The sequence below is a fragment of the Python bivittatus genome, unplaced genomic scaffold (assembly GCF_059951505.1).
Source record: "Python bivittatus isolate LINGU-HERP-01145 unplaced genomic scaffold, Pbiv_v1 ctg000580_np1212, whole genome shotgun sequence".
Taxonomy (NCBI): domain Eukaryota; kingdom Metazoa; phylum Chordata; class Lepidosauria; order Squamata; family Pythonidae; genus Python; species Python bivittatus.
Genome location: NW_028277087.1, coordinates 5,529,472 through 5,543,885, shown reverse-complemented (window position 1 = coordinate 5,543,885; position 14,414 = coordinate 5,529,472). Strand labels below are relative to the sequence as shown.

The window sequence follows — 14,414 nt, the reverse complement described above, 5'->3', positions numbered from 1 at the left end:
ATTTCTCTCAGAGAAAAATCTATATTGAATTTTGGCACCCATCAAGAAAGAGAGATTCTACCACACTTCTTAGTGGTGAGTCATTCTATATTTTGTTTTAATTTGGAGCACGAGTTATATATTTATTAACATACACTGCTGTATGTAGCAGCACAGACTGAATGGCTATCAGGTGTGGCCACTGGTTCAGTAAAAGCTATTACAAATTATTGCTGTATATACATTTGATACAGGTTAAAGAACTATTGCCCTGCCCCCAGCACAATATAAGAATTTCCAAGACAAAACTTGTTCATTTGCTCCTGAGTGCTGGTTGCAGGAAGATGGTATGATTTGTTTTTAAAGAGGGTAATCAGCAAAAGCCAATACAATTTAAAAAAGGTAAGATGAATATGAACATATACGCACGCACGCACACACACACACACAAACACACACGGGTGTGGGTGCATAATGAACTTTTCTGACTGAAAGGTAACTTGTAGGTTTATAGCCATATATTTCAACAACTGAACATCAGAAATTTAAGTCCCCAGACACTGAATGCAAGCGTTTTTTATTAATTTGATGAGAAACAGGTTTTAAAACAAACTGAGACAGAAAAAAATCAGCACCGCGCTAGCACTGATGTTTTGGTGGGATTTTGTACTGAAACTCAGCATTTTATAACTGCTACAAAAGAAAAAAAAATCAACGTGAAGAGGCAAGCATTGCTACCTAGTGAAATGTGGAGGAGGGAATAATGGGAAGGAATTAGGAAGACAGTGGAAGGAGGAGGGAGCTACGTTACTTAGTGGGTTGCATTGCACAAAGAGGTTTAGCATTTAGTCTAGCTCAAAAATCTACACAGCCACACAGCAAAGGGGATGGTAGAAGAAAGGAAATTAACAAGCAGTTCTCCAAGAGTCGGAATAAAGATTCCACCTTTCAGGCAGGAAGGTGGCCTGTCTCCCTTTCCCATACACATAGTAGAAGTCTAAACTCTGGAGACGTTTTCAATTAAGAATTGCAGATTTTCATTCGCCTGTTCCCCTCTTCCCAAACCTGCAATGTAAAGCAAGGCCTGATGAATGCTAATATACTTCTTGCAGAGCAGCGTAGAGGGGTTTTTGTTTTGGGGGGCAGGGCAGAAGTGGGAATGAACATTACAAATGTCCAAATTTTTAAAATAAAATGTAGGGATTCTAAAGTACATTCATGTAAAGTTGTGGGGGTTCCTCAACACATACAAAAGTTAAAACAGACGCTTAGAGCCCTTTGATTGGAAAAGAAAGCTAAATTAATTAAAAAAAAATCACGCAACTAGGAATTTGGTCAAACTGTCTCAGATAAAGGAACTTAATGGGATCCCCTTTGGTGGCAAGAAAATCAAACCAATAATAGGGTAACAGGCAATTGTTCTCAAAACTTTTAATGCAGATACACATGCTTTCTGCTATGAGCCAAGGTGAGTTTTTTGTTTTGTTTTTTTAATAAATTGCCCTTTTCCAGTTGGGATTTGAAATGATAAATCAAAGGAGCCTGACCGAGGGTCCTGCTCCCTAACATGGTCTCCAGCTTTGTTTAAACTTCTGGTGCTCATTCCACCGTTCCCTGTACAGAACGTCAAGAAAAATACCCTCCATTCCAAGGATTATTTTTGCCCAACAGTGGCCACCTTACAATATCTGCCTGCTCTTCCTCCCCAGACAATTCCAAACTATCTCAGTATATCATTAGAGAAGCTTTGCTTCAAAACCAATATAATCCCCTGTTTCCACTACAGTTTTCCCAATGTCGGCAGCAACTAATAAAAAGCAGGTCAATCCCAGGGTTCTTCCTTCTCAGGGGCCAGAGGGCACAGATACCCATCTCCCTTTTGTAAAGCATATGCCTTTCAGAAGTTTCTTTTTTTAAAAAAAATACAACCTTGTCCCACAGAGAAGAGCCCAGGCAGGAACCAATTAAAACTGACAACACCATTCTGATCTCTCCACTGCACTGGCAGGATGCATCAGCTTCCTTGCAAGATGCACGCCCCCCCCAGAAGAAGAGTTTGATTGACTGAAATCACACAGAAGAGATTGGTGTTCTAACTTGTGTTAAACGGATAGATAGATAGATAGATATATATGTATCTTTATGGTTTTTTAAGTATCTCAAAACAAGGATTTTCCTCCAGGTCCACTACTAAATTTCAGAGACAAACTTCTAAAAAAATATCCAGTGCTTCTTTGAAAGAATTTCTTAAAAAAAAAAAAAAAAGAACCACCCCATCTCGCCATAAGCCGGCCATTCAGACTGTGGGTGAAGCCACACGAGGCTCAAAGCCAGATTCTGGACAGCAAAACCACACATCTCAGAGTCGGGTACCAGCCAGCTGGCTTCCCCACAAGCTTCAGGACATTTCCTCTTGGATGGTGTGCTTGTTCCTAAAAAGGCCAACAGGTGTTTCTTCCTTCCTTCCTTCCTTCCTTCCTTCTCTTAAAAACAAAAAACGGAGAGATTGGTACATGAACTCTGAGATGGGGGTTTTCCTCTCCCCGCCTGCTCTAACTGTGAAACCTTGCTTGCAATAAGAACGGAATGAAATGATTCTTGCTTCTAAGAGCCTTCCTCTCTTTCTCAGTAGGTGTGTTGGTGGCAGGGGAGGGGACAGGGAACTTCGCTGACCACTCAGTTCTTCCAGGGCGAGTTAGTTCTCCCTCCCAGTGAGGTGCCAGTTGGTCCTCCAGTGCTTCTCTTCCCATCTCCGGTCAGTCTCCTTGTCTCAGTGAGCTAGCAGTGGGCTCTCTTCTTTCTCTTTCGCTCTCTCGCTCTTCTTTCTCCTCTCCGTTGGTTTCTCTCTTTTTATCCTTCTCTCTCCTGTTGCTCTCACAGAGTCGCTTCAGTTTTAGCAGTGGAAAACAGGTATCCATTTTATTTTATTTTTATTACCCTGAATAAATTGCTGTTGAACTAAGCTCCACATAAGCTTAGCTCTTCTCCTTCAACCTAAGGAAAGAGAAGAATGTCATTAACATCACAAGGCTTAGGTTAAATTTCTGGAAGGCTTCCTCATCACAAATAGCTCAGTTGAATGGGCAGAGCCAGAAGAGATCCATAAGAATGTTTTATCACTGCCATAAAGTTGCCCAGAATCAAAATGGACTGGGGCAGCCTCTAAATGTTATAAATAAATAAACCTACAGTTAAATCAAGGCATTTTCTCCTATGTTGACGGTCACATGACTCAGATTTTCTTCAAGAGACCCAAACATCCCTGGAAGTAGATCATAAACTATGCTGTTAGTAGAACGTTTATTGGTTTTCATAGATGTAAAGAATGCCCAACTAACTCTGGGCACTTTACATAATAAAAAACCAAAACTATAAAACAGAGAAACAGTTGATGTGTGTGTCTTGCCTGCTCTGGTATTTAATATGGAGAAAGAAACTGCCTTTCCATGACAATTCCATGCTTCAAAGACTGTCAATTTATTTATTTATTTAAATTTGTTTGTTTGTTTAAATTTATTGGCCGCCCAACTCCAGTGTAATATATGTTGTGGTAGGAAGTTTCAGCATAGAATGACGCCTTGTATGAAATGCTTCATTTGATCAGATCTAAATCTACTACTCAATTTCGCAGGGGCTTTCCAAATCGAGACTTAGGAGATACAGAAAGAAATATTTGGTTCCTAAAAACCTCAAAAATATTATGAAGGCGAGATGTTTTTCCCAGCAGAATCTAATCCCTCTTATAGCCCCTAGTCCCTTCCTGTCTTCTCTAGCTGGATATTAGCACTCTCATAGCTGCAAACTAGCAATCTTAAATGAGAAACAAGAAGCAAAACAATTCAAGAACAACAATTCTCAGACTCATCTCACACATGGGAGGCTTGAATGTTCAGAGGAGTGGACAAGGCAAGAGACACTGATGAGACTATCAAGCTATCTTCATCCATTAAACCACCTTACACTCTAATACTGTGACAGCCCCGTCACTCCATGTTGATATGCGCGTTCCCCCTGGTAAGTCGAATCCTGCGACAGGGCCACGTCAATCTGAGATTTAAACTCATCACCAAGGTAACTATCCTGAAGAGAAAAAAACAGACAAAATTCCAAATGAGGATTTTTTTCATCCAGAAAGATGTACTGAACCACGAGGTGAGGTATATTGATAAAACCAAGACATACTTCGTTTTCTTTTTCCAAATCTAATACAAATGACCATTTTACAGAAACAGTGAGAAAAGAATCAACTCAGAAGCTTTCTGAAGAAGAACAGAATAATTCAAGATTAAAGACTGTTGATAGATGATTAAGAACTGTTTAGGAACCAGCCTAGATGATAACTAGAAGGATATTTCACAGTTCTGACATCATCACAATGGCTTACGGTCTTCAACTCACTTGTGTAGGATATTAAAGTAAGTTTCTCAGATGAAAGATTGATCAGAGGAGGTTCCTACATACTGGATACAAGACAATCTGAGGCAGTCTTCCCAATCCTGGTACCCTCCAGATTTGTTAGGTTACAACACCCATCATGGCTAGCATTAATGGGAGGAATAGTCCAACACATCTTGTGTGCAACAGGTTGCGAAGATGATTCAGGTCTTTAGAGGAAATGTCTCTGCATCTTAAATCAAGAAGACTATGGCACCACTAAAAATAGGATTTACACCTCTGCAGAGCTTACTGAGAATCACTCCTCCAACCAGCAACTGAGAAGCCAACTTTGTTACCTGTGATAATTCTGGCTGGGAGAGGCCAGGCTGGCTCATCTGAGAGGGTTGGCTCATGGAGATGTAACCCTGAGTCAAAGGACCCTGAGAGAAAGGCTGGGAGACCACATCTTGGCTGGCCTGGCTGTTGGGGAGGTTCGACTGGCTAGCTCCTGGAATCCCAAAACGATTCTTCTGCCGCCCACCACGGCCAGTTTTGCCTTTCAGGTTTCCACGACCTGCAAGTGCAACCAAATCTCAATACACAAACACACACACAAAACTTCATTTGGCAAGACAGTACATCCAAATAGGCAGGTGGTATCTACATCTATGATGTCACATTCTACATCCATGCAACTATTAAACACATAAAGTGAAGGAAATCTGTAATCACGCTAGAAACTCCCAACTAGAAATCTACCTTTTCCCCTCAAAAGTTATATACAAAGATCTTAAGCAGAATGTTATTCAGTGTTACCTTCCCTCACAAACACTGTAATTTCATCACTGATAATCTTAACCTCTGTTTGACAAATATATAAAAAGAGGAGTTGCAAAACAACTCTGGCTGTGAAGAAAGTACGATCAGAACAACAGACAAACAGAAGTTTAAGAGTTTGCTTTATTGACAAGGGCCTTCCTATGGAGTATGATTCAATCTTGAAATAAACCCCTTTCACTGACAGAATGTATTTTATTTCTCTACTACTATTGCTCTACTACTTCCGGAGGGCATAGTCATAATGCCTCATTTGGCATGGTATGTTTTATGGTGTCTGTCTTTTCCTATAATTTTGTTTTGTACTAGTTTTCTGTTGTATTTGTAAGCTGCTGAGAGTTTGCTGGTTGTTGTGGGGTAAAAAATTCCAGTCAACTGATTGATATATACATACATACTGACAAGATGAAGACTGTTGAATGATACCGGAATACACACCAAACTAGAGAGATAGTACTGAGATTTTAAGGACATCTACCAAAGGCTGCAAATGGCAATCCTTCCTTTCCCCCACATATATTTATTTAGTGGTCTTATAGCAAAATAATTTGTAAGCACAAACATCTTACCAGCAGCTGGTCCATTGGCCTGTCCAAAGTACCCTGGTGGAGGCATGGGAGGCATCACCAAGTTGAATGGGATGGGAATGTTCATGGTGGTGACATGACTGGGTCCAGCACTGATCATTCCAATCTGATCATGTGTTTGGAAATACATGTTGGATGGCCGGCCTGAGAATGAGGGGAGAAAGGTATTGAGTGGTTCTAAGATAAGACAGCTACTGTAATATATTTCTTTTACCCAGGCCTTTCCCCCAGCACAAAATGGAACAGGGAATTATTTGCCTCCTAACTTTTGATCTTGAATGGCATATGGAAAAAATCCATAGCATGCATCCCACTGGGTCTACTGGGCAAAGGTGAGTTGTTCTTCATGAGTAACCCCACCAAACTAACAAATCAGAACAATTAACAACCACAGAATGTAAGGCAGGCCATGACTAGTCTGGGAATTTAGCTATTTTTGGCTCAGGAGCCAAGATGTCTCTTACTTGGATGACAGAAAGTCCTAAAATTTCTTACCTTGGCTGCTGCGATCATAAACTGATCCAGGAATAATAGCTTCACGGGCATCATACATAGCAGTTGTCATGAATCGGGCTCCCTAAAACAGGATGCATATTAAAATAAATAAGAAGAATAAGAAGAAATAAAAACTATTTTTGCTCTATCACAAACTTCTGGAGTAGCTGCAGAGAAAAGACAGGACTGTTACACACATTTCCAACATACTACTATAAATCAACTGCTTAGAACAGTTTCCCTCCCAGCTCTGCAAAGGGTCAGAGTTTTGCTAGGAACGCTGCATGAGAGATCCCCACAAAGCTGCGGCTGCAGCTTTGGGCAAGATCACTCATGATCTGAATCAGCATAAGGCAGATCATGTTAACTAATTTACTGATTACATAGGTGAAGCAACTACTTGTCATATAACACAGAAGTGGAAGGCACTATCCAGGCCACTGAGTCCAAATTCAAGCATCTGTCTAGCATCTGTGTGAACATGTTCTATGAATTCAGTGGCTGCACCATGAGCTACTGTTGTCACTAGGATTTATTTTATAACATTCAAGTCTAGACTGATTGATTGATTTGAATTTATTAGCTGCCTGACTCCACTTCTGAAAATTATGTTTTCTTTCTCTCTCTTGTTAAATCCATTTAAAGTTTTAACAACTATTTAGACTTTAGGGTACATGTTAAATATTGGATTATTTTTTTAATATTGAGATTGATGATTAACTTAGTTGATTCAATCACAATTTCTGATCGTGCACCGATAGTAGTAACAATGGTCTGGGGGCGGGGAGGCTCGAGTTACTGAGAGGTGGAATTTTAATTATTGCTAGATACAGTTGTTTTCAGTTAAAAAGATAATCAGCTAAAGTGGGGATTGTCTGAGATGCATTTAAAGCATATAAATTAAATACATACATACATACATACATACATACATACATACATACATTTCTCTGTGGTCAAATAATAGTTTATGCCTCTTGGAGGGAAAAAAACCCCAATACAATCATATTACAGAAAGTCAGAAAAGCAAGTAAAAGGAGCTTCAAATGTATAAACTAGAAATCACACTTTGGAAGCCTATCATGGTTTTTGGCCACTTAAATCAGAGCTTTATCAATGATATGTTTTGAATACTGAATATTCATTGTAATGCACTAAGCAGATGTAATAAGATCAGGGAGAAAAAAAACCCCTGGTAAATTATTGGCTTCTCATTTGAAAGAGTTAAAAACAAAAAAGTAAGCCAATACCTACAATAAGAAGTGTGTGTGTATGTGTGTGTGTGTGTGTGTGGGAATAATTCATTAACTCCAAATCACTCATTTTTATTAACATTTATACTTTGTAAATGCAGAACTACCCAGTGGGCAGATGGATGCTTTTTTAAATGGAGTAAATATCCCAGAAATCTTGGCTGTCCATTCAAAAGATTTAGCTTAACTATACAGGAAATATCTGACACCACCGAAACAATAAAATCTTGAAAGGCTTCTGTGCCAAGGAGGATAACGACTGAGTGGTATAAAAAAATCATGGAGAGTTTGGCTCCTATTCTGCTAAAGAGATATAAGGAATATTTTGAAAATGGCCTTTCTTGCATCAGCATTTAACAACTACTTTGGCAAAATGATTATTGAAGGCCCTGCCTGCAATAATTCATTCAGCACAATCAGGTTTTATGAAAGGGCACCGAACTTCTGACAATATTATGATGACAAAAATGAAACCACCAACTTGGCATTACTAGATGCAGCAAAAGCCTTTGGTATGATGCAAATTTAGTATTTGGAGCAAGATATGAAAGCAAATAGATTTCCTGTGGAATGTTCCTTGGATAAAAATGTATCATTTTAACTCTCTGCATAGGTAATTATGAAACTTTTCTCTTTCAAAGCTAAAGTTTTCATATGGTAATGATGGCTTTAATTTCCCTGATTTTAGAGTATCCACTGGGCTAGAACGCCCTAGAATACAATTCATCCAGGCCTGGAGATTAAACTCATTCAAAGGAAACAGATATGACCTGCGTTTCTTTCCATCCCAATGTTCAATCCCAGTCCTTGATCTTGCTTTTCATAATTGCTTGGTGATTGTTGAAGACGGTTAGCAGCTAACCATCTCACTTGAACAGCTGACGTATTATTTTCCTCTTTATTTTGAACATAACTAAAAAACCTTTTTGGTTGTCCTTGGCACCTTTTGCCAATCTCAGCTAATTCTGAACTTCAGCTTTCCTAAAATAACTTTGTTCCAGGTAACCTGCACGTATTCCTGCTTGGTAACCTGTCCTTCTATTCATCATGCACAGGCTTCCTTTCTTCTTGTCAGATCTTCACTAAGCTTTTTGCATAGCCACATTTGCTAGTTCAGTTGTCCTCCCTTTTTTCTTCCCTGAAATTGTTTATAATTGTGCTTGTGTAATTATGCCCCTTTATAGGAACAATCCCTTTATAGGTTCAAATCCTACAACTGACTATGGACAGCTTTAACATTCCTTAAAATACATTACATGGTTATTTTCTTCCATTCTTCCTATTACTTTAACTTCAACTAAGTCTTCTAAAGTAGAAATAAATCAAGAATAGCTAACCCTGTTGTCCTCCCCTCACTGTTATTCAGTTTTGTTTGAAAGAGCTGCATTTTTTGGGATTTTTTTAGAAAATTGGAAAGCACTACCCACATCTTCTCCTTAGTATAGTGGGTATAAATCAGTATTAGCAACAGACTGGCTTGTATTTGCTTTTAGTTATAGCCCAGGTGTTCCCTATATCATTGCCATTATTTACTTGGATTTCTGAGCAAGACTGGTTACTTCTAGCATGCATTCCCATTCTCCCTGTCTTCTTCAGTAAACTGTATTCTTAACTGTTGCATTCCAGCTGGGGTATTCAATCCACCAGCTCTCTGTTAAACTAAGAGGCAATGCTTTTACTGTTTTTCACTGAGCATTTTGATAGGCCTCATTATCACAGCACTCCTGGTTCTTTCTAACGTGTGCAAGTTTTATCTGAGATCCTTATTCAAGCCTTTAATCTCTAAGCCTCACCAGCTACAGGTTAAAATGCTCTCGATCAAGATCATCATGCTTCAAGCTGACCAGTTTTGTCTTTGTGAGATGTAACCCAACTTCTACCAGTTGCCTAGCTAGTCATTCACTTGCAGTATCCTTCTCCCTTCTGGTTCTCTTCCAGGGGCTGGGAAGATAAACGAGAATCCTACCCAAGCTCCCAGGGTCTTGAGCGTCCATCTTCAGAGATTTAGCAGTGGCTTTTCTTTGTCCTACTGTGTGTCCCGCATGGATTGACAGGAAGGGATAATGGTCAGCAGATTTGATAAGCTTTGGAGGTTGCTCTGTCACATCCCTGAATCCTCCTTTTGGCAGGCAGCAGACTTATGACAACAGCTTACTTCTAAGCACTGAGGTTGTGTAAAAGCAAAGACCACCAGTGCAATATTATTGGCGAGCTTTAGTTTGCCTGTACCCTCTTCTGTATGCACTTGCATCTTGTAGAAATTGAGTTTCAGGGTGCATCTTAAAATACGAAGATTTGCATGCTGCTTTGGTGCGATTTTTGCTGAGGTTTATGCATGACTGCTTTCCTGTCTTCTGGCACTAAGGGATACATGTAGGCTTTTTTTGCTAACTGCGTGGCCCAGGGACGTCACCCCAAGATCGATATCATCCTTTATATTTGATCCAGGGCTCACTGACTGGTTCCTGCAGTCCACGGTACTCTTAGCAAAGGTAAAGACTCCCTCAGGTTGAGCCTAACTCCTGGCGACTGCATCTGTGCAGCCTTCCTGACACCTCTTATTTCTCTTTCTCAAGGTTCAGCTTTCGCAACTACACGCTATTATTGGAAAGAGGACTGCTTATTGTAATTTTGTCACTGAAATATTATCATCCTTAATGATCTTGTTTATCACTGCCTTTCCCTTACGATTTATTGCCTCTATTTCTCCAGCATCTTATCTACCTTTTATGTACAGGTAGCCCTCGCTTACTGACCACTTGTTCAGCAACCGTTCAAAATCACGATAGTGCTGAAAAAGGAGACACATGACCGGTCCTGGAAGTTGCAGCCATCACAGCATCCTTGCAGTCAAGGATTGTGATTCAGGCACTTGGCAAACAGCACACATTTACAAGAGTTGCAGCATCCCATGGTTACTTGATTGCCATTTGTGACCTTTACAGCCTGCTTCCAACAAGCAAAGTCAGTGGGGAAACTGGTAGGAAGTCAGAGTCATGCAACGTCACGTTTAATGACCACAGAGCTGCCAGTCCCAATTGCGGTCAATAAGTGAGCACTATCTGTACTCTTAAGCCCAAGAAAACAAAGCTATGTCACTTTCATTTGTTTGCCATCATTTATAAAGTCACAAAGACTGCAGGTTGAGATTACTTTTGTCTTAATGTTTAACATTATTCCAGATGTTCACCTTTGTTTTTACTTCCATAATGAGCTCATTCGTCTTCCTCAATTTCAGTCAAGTGGTATCATCAGCTGTGAGTGAACCTATTTTGATACCAGCTGTCATCTTTTCCAACCCTGCCATTCTTATAATAAATTAACTACACAGGTAAAATAGAGATCCTTGTCTTACTCTTAACCACTTTCTCCAAATTCAGTTCTTAGGTCCTTTAGAATAATAATGCATTCTGTCACACCATTAGCCATATATTTCACATTCCAGCATGACCTACCCAATCAAGGGCCCTGCTCTAGTCATTAGGAAAGTCTCCTAATATTCTGTTGCTTTCTCCATTACCCATCTTATATTAGCTATCCAATCTCATGTCTACCTACCCTTCCTGAAACCTGATCATTTAGCATTTCTCTTTCCATGTAATGGCTCTTCTGTTCTTTGTATGACTTTGAGCAAAACTTTGCTTGCATGAAAAATTAGACCAATTGTTTGTTAATTTGTTCCTTCTCTTGCATCTTCCTTTTTTGGTAACAAGGTAATTTAACTGATTTTTCAATAGATGAGAGCAAAGCTCTCCATTGTTTATGTCATTTTTTTTTTCAAAAACGGCTTTAAAAATAATTTTTAGTCAATTTATGCAAGTTGGGTGGCCAGGAGCCATTACTACTGCTACTAAATGCTAAATGATCAGGTTTCAGGAAGGGTAGGTAGACATGAGATTGGATAGCTAATATAAAATGGGTAATGGGGAAAGCAACAGAATATCAGGAGACTTTCCTTTCCTTGATTGACGAGCAGGGCCCTTGATTGGGTAGGTCATGCTGGAATGTGAAATATATGGCTAATGGTGTGACAGAATGCATTATTATTCTAAAGGACCTAAGAACTGAATTTGGAGAAAGCAGAGATTACAACTCCTTGGGATAAAAGAAAAAGAGCCTTGTTTCAAATCCCATTATATCCAATCGACTGAAAACTTGAAGCATTTTGAGTTTTGAACTTTCTAGCAGTTTGGGGGAGGAGATTGTCATGACATTGAGAATGACTGGCTATATTGACCAAGCATAGACACTGCTGAATTGTGGTATGTTGCAGACGATCTGTGGATGGCTTTGATGGTCTCCAAATCATTCCTGAGTCTTCCATGGAAACAGGTGTTGGTGGCAGACTTTGAATGGAACCTCAAGCCTGGCTCCCCAAGGTGCCAGGAATAGTTGTTTCTTGGCTGAGGCTGCTGGAATTACCACGATTGGTTTGACAGTCAATAGGCTGTTGAATCCTGGTGGTGTGACAATGGTGGCACTGTTAATTACCAATATTCTGGCAATACCTTTGGTGATGGATCCTTCATAATCTGCTCTTCTTGTGTGCAGAGATGAGGATGATAGCTTGGTATTGCCTGGCCCCAATGTTTTGGCAGAATTGGGCACCTAACTGAGGGATTAAGCACGAGCCAGCTGGTTATCCTGCAAGAGAATTGGCTGGCATCCTGCAGCCGATATGAGATCTACCATGCCAAACAGCAGCTATGTTACCTTCTTTGTGAGACAACTGCTGGGCAATGTCCAACCTGCCCTTTCCATGATCCAAGAGGACTCAGAAGAACTGAGTAGATTTTACTGTATCTATCAATTTTATTATTCATAGATATAATAAAAATTTTCTTCTTTCCAAGCCTGTTTATTGGAAGGTACCAGACCTACAAATTGTGTTCTGACTTTGTTGGGGAATTGAGGTGGCTTAGGATATTACTGCCTGCTCACTTTCTGAGTGGGAGATGGTAGCAGGGTAGCAATACATAATAAATTCTTCCTTCACTGAATTTATTATGTATTATTGCCTGGTGACAGTAGAGGCATCAGAGGTGGTGTGGTGGTGTGTATATGCCAGGAGATGTGATAGACTGTCCATATTGAGCATTGCCAGAAGTGTCGTGGATCCTTGGATACTTTGCCTGGTTGGATGGTTGTTTGGTTGAAGTTTAATGGGTCTTTTTGATTGGGGGAAGGACGGCAAGGGTCAGAGAGTTAGTTTCCCATAGAGGCTAAGGGCAAGCAATAATATTTTGATAGTGATGGGCAAAGGGAGATATAGCAGGACCCTGTGGATGGATGTCCTCAGGGAATGTGGCCTCCGTGTTTAGTACTGATCCTGTATTTCAGTTCCTTGTCTCTGCCCTGGTGCCTCATCATCAGATCTTAGGCAGCCCTGGTCTCCAGCGGCTACTACTCAATGCCACACCAGCCTGTAATAAAGCCACCTACAAGGTGGCATAAGGGAGGCATGCTCCAGTTACCCTCCCTGAAGTAATCCCATCTAATGGAACCTAAGGTATGTGCCTTCTCTGTAGTTGCACCTCCCATTTGGAACAAGCTCCCCCATGTTAGGAGTGGACTTCCGTGGCACCATAAAGACCTGGGTCTCCTCCCATACACTGGACCAGAATGGTAGATGAACCTGTTTGGTGATATGTACATGTATTATTATCACTAGCCTGAATTATATGTTGGGTGATTCTGTATGATACTTATTTTTGTTTTAAGCTTTTCTTTCTTTCTACTGCTGTACATTGCCCAGTCACAAACTGTGGGAGGGGCAACTTATGTATTTTAAAAATGTAAACAAATAAAAAGTTTAGTTCCATCAAGCGTACAGCCCATACTTCAAGCAAGATTTTAAAGTCCAAACAAAACACTTCTACTATTGTGTGCATGCCCCTCTTAGAATGTAAGCCAGGCAGAAGGTGTGGTAGCCACCAAATCCTGTTCAGTGAGTGCAAAAAGAGACTGCCCTGCATGGGACTTACAGGATTGATAGTGTTGACCAATTTTCGAGGCTTGCTGAATTGCATGAGGCTCTCACGGAGATTGTTCAGTGGTCCCTCAACCAGGACCTTTTGCTCCTTGTAGTAGTTCAGAAGGTGATTCCAGAGAGGTTGCTTGGAGAGTGCCTTTGGATTCCCAACGATAATGACGCCGTACCTAAAGAGGTAACAGTAAGACACTAATGAAGGGCTGTTTGCTTACCAGCCCATTTCAGCATACATGCCATTAATGCTGTTGTAAGGACCACCTACTCTTGAGTGCTGCCCTTTGTATTTCCTTCAAGTCAGGCAGGTAATGACTGCAGAGAAAGCACCTTCAATCTGTGGTATATGGAAAGCGCCTTCCTACTTTCAGGACCCTCTCTGCCTAGGTCTTCCAGAATATCACCTAAGCTGATTTTAATCTAATGGCACTATTGTTTCTGCTGATTTTATTGTGTACTTTGATTTTGTTATCTTCACATACCTACTTAATCATACTATTTCCTTTTGTATTCAATTCAGCACCGTAGCCCTAATACTATCTCTTCTTGTTTTAATTCACAATTCTTAAGTACTCCAATTCAACTTACTTTAGTTTTTCCTGACATACTATGTGGGAGAAAAACTGAGGCTGCTGTCTGCACCTGGGAAAAGCAGCTGCAGACAGGCAGAAACACTCCCCCCACCTTTCCCAAGGATAAGCTCAGCTCATCCCTTCTCCCAAAGAGCAGTAAAAGTTTACAGCCCCAGAAACTTGAGGAGAGATGGGCTCATTCATTCATTTCCCCACTTACAGTTTACTTACAAGCATCCATGCCGGCATTCCAGCTGTCTGGCTAATTGAGCCACACCCTGATTTTTTAAGAACATGCTGATGGCCGTAGGTAGTCTCACCCCACCCA

At 40.4% G+C, this 14,414-nt stretch overlaps 1 protein-coding gene across 1 annotated transcript in view; it reads right to left on the bottom strand.

Moving 5' to 3' along the window:
• Positions 1 to 539: 539 nt before the first annotated feature.
• The window catches only part of UPF1 (UPF1 RNA helicase and ATPase), a 34,836-nt gene continuing 20,961 nt past the window's right edge, over positions 540 to 14,414 (bottom strand). The window contains exons 19-24 of the mRNA XM_025167995.2: positions 13,513 to 13,687; positions 6,276 to 6,357; positions 5,763 to 5,924; positions 4,713 to 4,930; positions 3,940 to 4,059; positions 540 to 2,973 (exon numbers count right to left, since the gene is read on the bottom strand). Of these exons, the coding sequence (XP_025023763.2) occupies positions 3,943 to 4,059; positions 4,713 to 4,930; positions 5,763 to 5,924; positions 6,276 to 6,357; positions 13,513 to 13,687 (754 nt within the window). The 3' untranslated portion in view covers positions 540 to 2,973; positions 3,940 to 3,942. The remainder of the gene's footprint in view (positions 2,974 to 3,939; positions 4,060 to 4,712; positions 4,931 to 5,762; positions 5,925 to 6,275; positions 6,358 to 13,512; positions 13,688 to 14,414) is intronic.